At 40.1% G+C, this 12287-nt stretch overlaps 1 protein-coding gene across 1 annotated transcript in view; it reads right to left on the bottom strand.

Moving 5' to 3' along the window:
• FNBP4 (formin binding protein 4) overlaps positions 1-12287 on the bottom strand; it is a gene marked incomplete in the record, with an annotated part of 825158 nt that overhangs the window by 276906 nt on the left and 535965 nt on the right. The window contains 1 exon segment of the mRNA XM_044082091.1: positions 6773-7062. Within this exon segment, the coding sequence (XP_043938026.1) occupies positions 6773-7062 (290 nt within the window).

Raw genomic sequence — 12287 nt, 5'->3', positions numbered from 1 at the left:
TCTGCAAAAGACCCTGTCATTGTGTGATTGTGAGACCAATCGTGAGACATCGAATAGCTCTGTTGAGCTTGTCTGCTAGAATGTTGGGGTTTCCCACTGTGACCCTTGCTACTAGAAAACGGTTGGACGAGATCACCTGTTGCCAGACTCTCACCGCTTCTCGGCAAAGAAGGTAGAATAAATGGTGGTTGTTCCTTTGAGATTTTATTCTAAAGAAGTCTCATTTACTGAGAGAGGAAAGCGCTAAATTAAATACCTTTTACTGGCTCTTAGCCTCTGTGCTGTTTTTGTTTTTATTAGCCTCCTAATAGGAAGAAATGTCCCAAACTGACAGCCACATTCCCTGACTTGAGTTAACCTAAAAGAAAGGTTATCCATGCTAAGACGCATGGTGCAGCCTGTGGTTCTACTAAATGGTAATTGATTCTGTCTTATCTTCATAGCTCTCCCAGCTGGGAAAAAACCCTGAATGCTTTCCGAGAACATCATCTCCTATCAAGTTTCGCTTTTCTCCCCCCCCAGCCAATCACATTCCACCACATTGTAACCAATTTCTCTAACAGATTGTCTGCATGAAGACATGAGAACCAGGCAGCCAATTTCACATTATCAGACTGTCTTCATGCAGACATGAGAACTAGTCAATTTCTCTTCGTCAGACATGAGATCTAGTCAATTTCTCTTTCTCAGACTGTTTCCATTGAGACATGAGACCAGACAGAACTGACATTACGAATAAATTAATTTGCTAGAAAAACATATATTCTTTTTCATCTACTTGCTTTCTCTTAAAACTTGTTACTAAACCAATCTAAGGCCCTTAAATCCAGTACTTCCCCTAGCAAGAATGAGAAAAAGTACATTACTTTTTCTGTTGTCATGCTCTTAACTAGGCTTTTTTTTTTTTTTAAACATTGCAGTGCCTATATTTCTTAAAACAGAACAAGACAGACAGAAGAGAAAGAAAGGAAAACAGAATAGCAGCACCTAGTTACAATCTCCATTACACTTAAAAATAACTTAACTGAAAAAAACTTTACAGCATGCAAAGAAAACCATACACCACAAAATAGTATGATTAGGAAAAATGTTTTCTTTACTTACAGTTAACTTTCTCTCCTCTCTTCCCCTCCCCAAAGCATTTTTCCAAACATTAATGACATGAAGTAGGGCAATATTTCCAGAATTTCATGTTCTGTTATATTTCAGAAATTTAATTACTGCACTGTAGTCCCACATTAAGTTACTGGTTTTATTACTGTTCTTCCTCATCTTCCAAATCCTGTGTCTGCTTCATTTGCAATGTACTCTCGATTCTTCTAGTCAGCTCATGTGCTCCTTTACGTCTCCAACATTTTTCACTGAAACAGTGAAAAAGGTTTCAGAGGTACAGGCTCACTTTGGTCTTTACCAGAACAAGCAGCAGAACCGCCTCCTGTTTCGCATCTCACTTTTTGAACAAACTTTTTTATTTCCTCCTTAGCATATTTCATCAAAAAATGATTCTGTCCCTCAAGGGAAGAATACCCTGAGGACAGCTGGGTACAGCAGTTTAAATCTCACACTTGCGTTTCGACATTCCCTGAATAGGGGAATGAATTTACTACTTTTCTGTCAGGTATACAATGAGTAATTCTCCACAAATACTGTCTCCCACTTTTAGTACTTTGTCCTTTTCTCACAGTTTTTTTAGAATCATCTTCTTCGGCTGGCAGGACTGTATCTTTACTATTAAAGGTCTAGGTTGCTTTCTTGTAGCCAGGTTTGCAACATACACATGATGTGCCTTTTCAACTAAACAACTCCTGCTGTGGAATACCAGTCCAGTTGTTTATTTGTGCTTTCATAAAATTAACGCAGTCTGCTCCTTCCACCTTCTGTGGTATCACTGAAAATTTCAGGTTTTTCCTACATGCTCTGTCCTCCAATTCTATTTTTTGAAACATCTCTTCCTGAGCAGTCTCATTCAGCCAGCCTATTCTTCCTTTCAACCTCTATTTTTTTTGTAGTTTTATCACCCCATCTGAATATCTGTTTAAACTAAGCTTCTTCCATTTTACTTAGCCTTTTGGTGCTTGTCCATCAGCGTTTAGTTTACTTTAACAAGGTCTATGTGCAGTTGCCTTACAGCTTCCTGTAGGTTTTTGTAAGTCATGTCTGGAGGTTGCATTGCTTTTTTCTGAGCGGCTGCAGAACCTTTCCCAGTCAGGGTTTCTTCCTCTCTTTTTGTAGATTTTTTTCCAGGTGCTCTGTATTTCTTTTTTCCTGGCATCCAGACAGTACACTTACTAATCAGTTACTGAAGTTTACCCAAAAACACAAAAGTCTACTTATCTTCTCTGTTGAGTTTCTGTTTTCACACTGGGACAGCTAGAGTCGAGCTGTTACTTAACGTGCAGCCATCTTGGAAGTATAGCCAATCTACTACCTCGAAGGCCAAAGCTGCCACTGGAATCAAGGATCCCTCTGGACTCAAGCAAGAGAAACCCCCAAATTCTGGCATCCTAGGCCCCAATGAAATCCTCAGACCTGAACTGGGAAATGAAGTAGCAAGTGATTCTGGAAGCCTGTGGTACCAACTGTCCCTGTTTGGCAGAATGACGAACGTGGAGTTGCAGGATCCAGTTCGGGTGGAACCACGCTTCAAGAAAATGCCTTCTTCTTGGGTAAGCCCAAAGCCCTTTCTACTACCTCAAAGGTTAAAGCTACCACTAGAGTAGAGGATCCCTCTGGATTCAGGGAAGCAAGAGAAACCCAGACTCCTGGCATCCCCGGTCCAAGGAAGATCTCAGACTCTAGCTGGCTAGTGCAAAGGCTCTTAACAGAAGAGGAGAGACTGCTTCAAAAATCTTGTCGAACTCTTCTTCCCTGAGATCGGCACTGACACTGCAGCTCAGAGTCCCTTCCCAATCTGAGTACACAGGAGTCGAGAAGAATAGGGAGACTGACACTGAAATCAAAGAGGCTGCCAGCACCAAGATGCACTTCAAAATGGGTTTGATCCAGAACGGTTAGAGTATGGACCGGAACAGGCAAAAGGAGTGGGGGTGCAAGATGATGGAAGGGTCAATACATTCCCTGGGGATGGTACCGACAAACCCCAAAGTTGGATCTGCATCCTTAAAAATCTCCTCATCCTGGCGACACCGTACTGTATCAAGTGCAGGCATGATCGGGTAGATGAAGCTACTGAGGAAGGTCTTGAATATCTTTTCTCTTGCAAGACTGGAGAACTTAGTCTATGGCTGACCAGTTCCATTGAGAACCAGGGCTAAAGGGAGGACGGTCAGGACAAGGAGGCTGTCTGTTCCGATCTCCTGGCTGACATATGTGTGGGCCTGACTTGAAGCAATGGATCTGAAGACCTTTTAAAAATAGGTGAAGACTCGTCTGTCCTTTTCACTGGCTCTACACTTCCTTTCTCCCTGTCCTTCTCCTTATCTGGAGTCTTGTATGAGGATCAAGCCCTGTCTTGCTTCTTAGCAGTGGAAGAGGAAGAAGAGAGTTCAGAAGACAGTCTCTTGTCTGTGGTGGAAGACGTCCCTTCACCACCAATTTGTCTCAATGAGCTTGTAAAGCTCTGGCACTAAAGGATGCACACAAAGCACACCGTGTCCAAATGGCCAGAGACTAGGTGATGCACACAAAGTGTGAGGGTTTTGAGGAAGCAGTTTGTGCCCACACACTGAACATTTTTAAAGGCTTACTACTCAGCCATGAATTCAACTAGAGGAAGACAGAAATCACTAGCCTAAAGATAACTAAATGTCATTAAAATATTATCAAAATACAAAACAATAGCTTTTCTATACTCAAAAAGTAAAAAAAAAAAAAAAAAAACACACACATTAAAGGCAACAGCATTTGAAGAGTTGTAAACATCAAGTTAAGAACATCTCTAAGCTGCACTAGTACACTGCTCAGCTAAGATGAAACGCATACTAAAGCTACAGGAGAAGTAAAATATTAAGCTATTAAATACAAGTCTATCCAATATAACAACTATCCAACTTGTTTCAAAGAAACATCAACAAAAGGATACAAGCCCTCAAGAACACATCTGGAAACTTCTGGCGGCAAACGAGATCAGAGGTATTGTGCAGTACAGGGAATTATGGGTAGAGGAGGGAGAGCCCTGGAAATGTGAAAGCTTCTAATTCGGTGCAGAGGTCAGACCCAAATTCCCATATGTTGAATTAGATGAAAACAGACAACACTGGATCACATGGTTACAAATTACGACAACAGTCTTCAAACTACAGCCACATTTCATACCTTATTTTAATGTCTATGAGATCGCAAATTAATCTCTTCTCCACAGAAGACTGCTATACATTAGTATTAAAGCTACATGTCCCAAAGGACACACACATTAACTCAGGAGAATTAATAATTTTATGCCTCTACCAATATAACATAGGCGTTTTCCCCAAGGCTCAATTCCAGAACCTTAGCTCACTGCGAGTCATAAAAATCATGCGTGGATAAACAAAATGACTTGCTGCAAATATGCAGATGATACAATGCTCATGCAGATGTCACCTCAAATTAACACAATACTAAATGAAAAGCAAACGAGCTTCAGAAATTTCATTACCTGATAAAAACGAAGTACACACACACACTAAGAAAAAAAATACATTTCATTTGGAATAAATAAAAGCTTGGCAAAAAGGCTTTAATAACATGCTTAATGTGCCCTACTGAAACTCTAACAATAGAAATATTTTGGCACTGGTGTTGATCACCCTTAACTTTCAGAAACATACTGAAAGTTACAAATTAAAAAAAAAAAACAAAAAAAAACAATTACCATGGAAGACATGTATGATAAAAATCCTACATACTTCCATACTATTAAGGGTCCAGTAGTCAAAGCTGCATTAAAAATGCTTAAACAAAAATTACAAATACTCAGAACAATCAAACATGAAGGTAGCTGACCCTCCTCCCATCAATGTCAAGTACTACAGAATGCCTATGAAACCTAGGCTACAATACACGCACCTGATATTTTTAAATGCAAGTTTACACACAACCTACTAAAAAAAGAAACCCTGTTCTGATTAATCCGATATGCTAAGCTCCTTGTACTGGCACACCAACTACCAATGGAAGACAAAATAAATTGCTATCAGTTGCCTGGGGTTCCTGACATATGAACTAATCAGGTCCTGTTTCTGTTCCCTGCCCCTCCTTCCTGATTACTCACATTTTAGTTACAAAAATTAAAATGCTATAGCACTTAGGCTGGTTAGTAAATAAAGAGTTTCTTTCACTTTTAAACTGTAGCAAACTTCTTGTTACAAATGTAGACAGATGCTACAGTGTAGACCACATATGGAGTGCTACAACTCTCAGGTTTGACTGAAAGCGCAAGACTGGCTTTTAAAAGCCAATATACACTAAGCAGCAGGGATGATGAATCAGACGGCTGATTGTGCCCCTGTCAAAACTTTGTGCCCATGACAATTGTCTCCTTCACCTGGCCCTAGCTATGCTGCTGCATACAGTAGAGTACTGAACTCAATAAATCACACTTACTAAGTTAGCACAAACAGTAGGCCACTATTCCATGCCCACGTTTATTTCCTCTCATGTAGAAAAAATTATTTTCTCACTGACATAAGAATCTTAGCCTCACCAACCCTGAGCTATGTTTAAATGTGAAGTTAAATCACCTACAAGGGCAACTCTCATCGTTATGTACCTTAATGTCACTTCCCAAGTTGCATTCTGAATGCACTACTACGTTTGTACTTAAATATTACTAGATATATTTTAACTTGTCTTCTTGTTTTTAATAACTGTGTAAAACTATCATCTTTTCTGCTCTGTGCTACATTTGCATGCATTTAAACCTGTCTTACTCTGTGCATTACCTTATGCCAGGAACTTCTCCATAGCCCCTCTATGAAAATTCTGGCACAGCAGGCTTAACCCAATCAAGAAAACGTGTAATAAAAAAATCATATATGTATGTGTGTGCGTAACAGGCACACAAATGGAAATATGCAAACATAATTTTATTTAGCAACCTGGCAATTAAGTGAAGAAAAACTAGACTTCCTAACCATCAAAACAGAGAAAAAAATAAACACAACACTGCTTTTGCAAGTGTGTACAGACACCTGTGCTCCATTCACACACACACACACACACACACACACACACACACACACACACACACACACACACACACACACACACACACACACACACACACACACACACACACACACACACACAACTCTAAATAAAGAAAATACACAGCAGTGGAAACAAATGTGCTTTTTTTTTTTTTTTTAAACACGCAAGACTACTCAAGAGCCAAACTACTACTTCAGGTAGTACACAGCAATACTAGGCCAAATTAAAACATTTAACCATTATCAAATAAAGGAATGTACTCAATTTTTTTTTTTTTTTTTTTTTAAACTCTACTTCATATAGTTCCACCCCACGTTGAACTCAAAAAATGCATACCCCTTTTCCACATCCTGCCTACTATACACTTAAATTAAAAAAAAAGCTTAGGCACTTGGCCTCTCTAAGTCCTGATGTTTACAGGATAGGCTCAAAAAAATCCTCTACTGCATGCAGAGTATTTTACTACATCTGGTCACAGAATCAGCTTGTACGAAACGACAAAACTCTTCACAACTATTACTCATATAATTAAGTTCACAGTTGTGGCAGGACAGTAGACTACATCGGTTACCAAGATGTCCCATAATGCCTACCACTTTCATATTACTATTTGGAAACTTACCTTTTTGCTTGAAGCTGCTGGTGGTGCAAGCGGTTTTAAAACGACATCATCCTCAGTTCCAGGTGCAGGAGGCTCATCGCTCTCTTCCTCCATTTCTACCTCTTCAATTTCTGCCTCCTCAGTTGGTGGAGGAGGGGGTGGTGGTGGTGGAGGAGGGGACTCTGGAGGAGGCGGCGGGGGTGGGGGAATTTCCAAAGGTAAGGGGGGCTGAAGCAAAGCCCAATAGTTTGCCACTGTTACTGTAGGAGAAGCAGTAACTGGGTCTGTGCAACTCTCTGTAACCTCAGACCCTATGAGAAAAAAATGACAAGTGTTAATATGGAGCTGTACCACACCTCTCAAGGTACCTCATTGTGAGAAACAATCCTCATTTTGCGTCTTAAGTCCATTTTTCACATTGTTTCACACCGATAGGGTCTGGCACATATTGTATTATGAATTTTTTTCAACTATTATTCATGGTAAACAATACTGAATCATATTTATTCATGAAAACTTTTATGAAGTAAGGCATTTTAACCATCCTATAAGCTTCCTAGTTGAAGACATTTGTAAATCGTTAATGTTACAGATTTTCCTATTTGTTACACATTATGAAAGGTAGTGTTCCACATTTTGCTAAGTATAACAGCTAGGAGCTGTACTGCATCTTGACTGAGCTGTTTTCCACAAAATATAAGTACTTGCTGTGTCAAGCAAACAACGGATAAAGAATCAATTATCTAGTTTTAATATGAAAAAAAAGTGAAAGGCAAATTACACTCCTACTCACTATAACAGCAGACCTTCAAAGAACATCAATTAACACTTAATGTTTTCAGGGTTACTTCCAACTCAACACAGAACTTGGCACTTTCACCACAATCCAAGCAGTCTTTTATAGGAAAACCATCTCTTCCACTAAACCAGCATGATATTTCACCCACTGTCACACTAAAGACAAGCCTATGAAACAGAAAGGTGGTCTTTCATTCTTCAGGCTTTGCCTGCTAGTCAAAAAAAACTTTCAAGCAAACTGGAGTTGAAGGACGAAGGACAGTAACCCAAAAGTTTTCACCTGAATACGTTATTCACTACAGGAACTTATTTAGTTTTATCAGTTGTCTGAAGTAATACAAGCTCCAATATATGCAATGTCAAATAAGTGAAGTTTACATCAAAGTTTTCAAGCAGAAAATTTAACTTCACATTTCAGATATTAATATCAAGCACACTATTAAGTTTTCATTGTATCATTCTACAGCTTCCCACTGGGCCCAGGTTACTGTTAGATGCGCCAGCACAGATCAGCCCACTTAGTCATTTAAAAGTTGAAATCGCAAAGCTTTAAAGATGAGAGTAATTGTAGACTGCATTTTAATAAAAAAGCTCTGAAGATACCCTTGTGTCTTTACTGATACTGTAATTTCTCTAGCTTCTAAGCTTTCTAGTGAGTAGTCTTTTATAACATACAATAAAAACATTAATGCCAGAATCATATTTATACTGCTATTAAGACTATCCCTTATTAACCTGTCCTTAAGAACCTTACCCAACAAGCAATTGTAGGCCGCAGTGCAAAGCAAGGGTTTTAAGTTCTCACACACATGGGCAAAGTGCACGCCTTCCATGGTAACAGCAATCTGCTGAAACAGCTGCTACTAGACAACCAAACGGTTCACTAACAAAAGTGCTTTACATGCAACTGTCACTGGACAGCCTAGGCAAAAAAAAAGTCTCATGATACACGCCTTCTTATTTAGAAAAAAGCACATGGCTGCTCAAAGGAGAGAGTTTCAATATTCCTTTGACATCAATGTGGCCTTGTAGTATCTCTTCACAATATGATTATTTCTGGACAAGTACACTGACAAGTGATTTGTCTAACCCAAAGCAAAATGTATTTCCACTTTAGTAAGAAACAGCAGCATGTAAGACACAAGGACATTTACTCAATGGGTTGCAATACAAAATACCACGACCTACTGGAAAGTGGCACTCCAAAAAAGAGGTTTCATTAAAACATCACTACTATGAAATGCAACAACACTTTGCCCGATACACATCTGTGGATGGCCAAAATGGCTGATGGCTCAATTTTTACTACAAAGTATGCAAAAGTCATATTACTCAGAGAAAGGAATTAGTCAAAAAGTAAAGTCGTGCGAGTACACTTCCACAACAGTACATGTTCGAGTAACAGGATCACTACTGTAGGAATACTATATGGAACATCAACTATAGAGAAGGGGGCAAAGTCCCTTGGCCAGATCTTTTCAAACAGTGGGACATCTTTAACAGTGCAGGAAATCACAGTCTAAAGCTTTGCCTATGAAAGCGAGCCTGGATATAAATGAAATGGACTTTGTAATCACACATTTGCACTCATTTACAGTACAAAAATTAGATAATGAAGACTGAGGTACTGAAACTATTTTGGGGAAGGCTGAAAGACAAAACCTGCCAGGAAGTTTGAAATACCTAAATAGTTCATAAATAAATTTAAATCTATAAGATTTATAAAAATACAAAAATACAGCTATAGTACTTGGAGTGGACTGGCCAACTTAGCAGCCACCAGAACAGCCATTCCCTCTAATAATGGCAGTCGTTAACAGCTGTAGCCCTATAAAAGTCTGACTTCCTCTGCAAGGTATTTTCTGGGGAAGAGTAGAAGAAACACAATCATTCAACCATCTGGTAACAGTTCCTTTACTGGCTTGTCTGGCCTCCTTTGTTTGCAAAACAGACTTGCTCAGCCTTCTTCAAATCCTTGGTTTTAATGAAGTCAGCATCTGAGCTGGCTATGAATTTTCAAGGAATGTAAGATTCTTTTGCCTTTAATCTAAGGACTAAGAGAACTATGTCACATGAATGGCTTGGTTTAAAGCTAGCTCAGTAACCACTTTAGGATCTGAGAAAGGACACATACTCTAGGTTACTCAGTCCCTATGGAATGGTAAGAAGCGCTTCCTACACATGATGGCCTACATTTCAGAAGTCCCTCAAGCTGAGAAAATGAATGCTTAAAAGATAGTTTTCCTGGTCAGGGATGTTAATGGTGTAGTAGCAGTTGGTTAAAATGAAGTTTGATGTAATTTTTTTAGCTTAAAAACAAGTCCTATGGTGAAGCCACAGCTCTCCTAGGGGGATTTAAACTACTTCCGGAAACAGCGAAGCTAATGGACAATGCTAACAGGATGAGATGGCAATTACACTTTCACAGAGGAAAAATCTAGTCCTGCTGTAAACTGATCTACAGAACATTTCTGGATCAAGCTGCTCCTCCCACCCCACCAACCCCAGCAGTACTTGCTGCCTGATCTTTTATTTGACAGCACAAGAAGAATTCCACTTGGCTATGTAGGATTTCCTATTACTATGCTTTCTAGATTCAACCATGACATTACGTATGTCCTCTGATAACAGTTGCCCAAGGGAAGCAATCGAATCATCTGGGCTGTCCGCCTCTGGGTACTCAAGTGTGGATTTAAAAATAATATCACAAACTGACTCAAGGGGTGTCTGTGCTGAAGAATTATTGGTTTCTCAACTATCATCTCCCTCAGCATGGAGAAAGTACAGTTTTGTACCTACCATAAATGTAGATGTTCGAGTGTTCACACTGCTGCAGTCATACACTTCGGTTATCCTGCCATCAGGTGGTCCCACAGTCGGCCAGAGTTCCAAAGTCTTGGTCCGGCGTCGGTTGCTGTCGCTTCTTCCCTGACGTCAGTGCGCCAGGGGTATACAAGATGCATCCGATGCCATTTTCTTCAGTATTTCTTGCCCTAGATGTCAGGTGCCCCCAAGTAGGTAGGCAATACATATTGCTAATAAAACATATATATATATATATATATATATATATATATATATATATATATATAAAATAAACACAATACCTTCAGTTACAAGCAAATACACTACAAAGGTTGTATAGGATAGAAAGGTATAGATACGTCCAGTTAGGACAGAGGGGATGGAGGGAGGGTAACCTGGACTGCAGCAGTGTAAACACTCGAACATCTACATTTATGGTAGGTACAAAACTGTACTATGTTCATTGTGTTACACTGCAGCAGTCATTACACTTGGGTAGAATCCCAAAGCTAAGGTTGGGTGGCTGGTCTATAAAGAGTTAGGATTGGCTATGAGGCCCTACAGAACTGCAGTGGCAAACCCTGCTCTGGATTTAGAGTAAAGAGGCAAGTGGTAATGCTTGGTAAAGGTGTGCACTGAACTCCAAGTTGCAGCCTCCAAAATTTCCTTGGTTGGTACTCCTCTGAGAAAGGCTGTTGAAGTGGCTGTTGCTCTGGTAGAATGTGGCCTAATGTTATTAGGGACTGATTTTCCATGCTGTGTGTAGCAGTAACGAATACAGTGTCCTATCCATTTGGAGATGGTCTGTTTTGAGATCGTCTTGCCCTGTGATCCTGCAGCATATGCTACAAACAGTTGCTCAGTTTTCCTGAAAGCTTTTGTTTTGTCCAAGTAGAAGCGTAGCTGTCTGTGTATGTCCAAAGAGTGCAGAAGTTTCTCCGCTTTATTCTGGGGGTTTGAATAAAAAGTTGGCAAATGGATGGTCTGGTTAAGAGCCACACTGGATACCAGCTTTGGCATAAAGGCAGGGTTTGTCCTTAAAGAAACTATGTCCTGATGAAAAATTATAAAAGGTTCCACTGCCATTAATGCCTGTAGCTCTGAGACTCTTCGTGCTGAAGTTACTGCCAGGAGCAGAGCTGTTTTCCATGATAAATTTAGATCGGCTGTATTGGCTGGCTCAAAAGGTGGCAGGGTCAGTTTTTCCAAAACAAAATTGAGGTCCCAAGTTGGTGTTGGTGCTCTCCAGGGCGGTCTTATGTTTTTTGCCTCTCTGAGATACTGCTTTAGCAAGGGATGAGAGAATAAAGGAGGATCCGTGTTGTAATGTGCTGAAATGGCAGAGGCGTGGATCTTAACTGATGAGAAGGATAGGCCTTTGTCCAGCATCTCAGTTAAGTATTGTAAAATCTGAGGAATGTTTGGGACAAGAGGGTCAAGGCTTTGAGCCTGGTTCCAGGCACAGAATCTCTTCCATTTTTCTGAGTAAGATTTCCTGGTGCTAGATCTCCTGGCCTCCAAAATGACATCCATAACAGCTTTAGAAAGAGGTGTTGCCTGTTTGGCTAATGAATCTACCATGCAGCCAGGTTTAGGGTCTTGAGCTGACCGCGCAGGATCGGATTGTTTTGTTGAGTCAGAAGGTGTAAAATTTGAGGCAAAATCCATAGTGGGCCTTGAGCCAAGTTCTTTAATATTGGGTACCAGTGCTGGCGTGGCCAGTCCGGAGCAATCAGGATCATCTGTGTTTTTTCTTGTCTGGCTTTTAGGAGTACCTTTGAAAGGAGAGGCAGTGGTGGGAAGGCATAAACTTTTAGGCTTTTCCAGCTGAATGAAAGAGCATCCACTTTCCATGCTTGTGTGTGGTAATTCCTTGTGCAGAATTTTTGTAGTTGGCAATTCAGTGGGGAGACAAAAAGATCTATGTCTGGGC

The sequence above is a fragment of the Protopterus annectens genome, chromosome 9.part0 (assembly GCF_019279795.1).
Source record: "Protopterus annectens isolate FY-2018-M chromosome 9.part0, PAN1.0, whole genome shotgun sequence".
Classification (NCBI taxonomy): domain Eukaryota; kingdom Metazoa; phylum Chordata; order Ceratodontiformes; family Protopteridae; genus Protopterus; species Protopterus annectens.
Note: the sequence above shows the minus strand (reverse complement) of the source record. Positions and strands in the feature narration are given on the sequence as shown.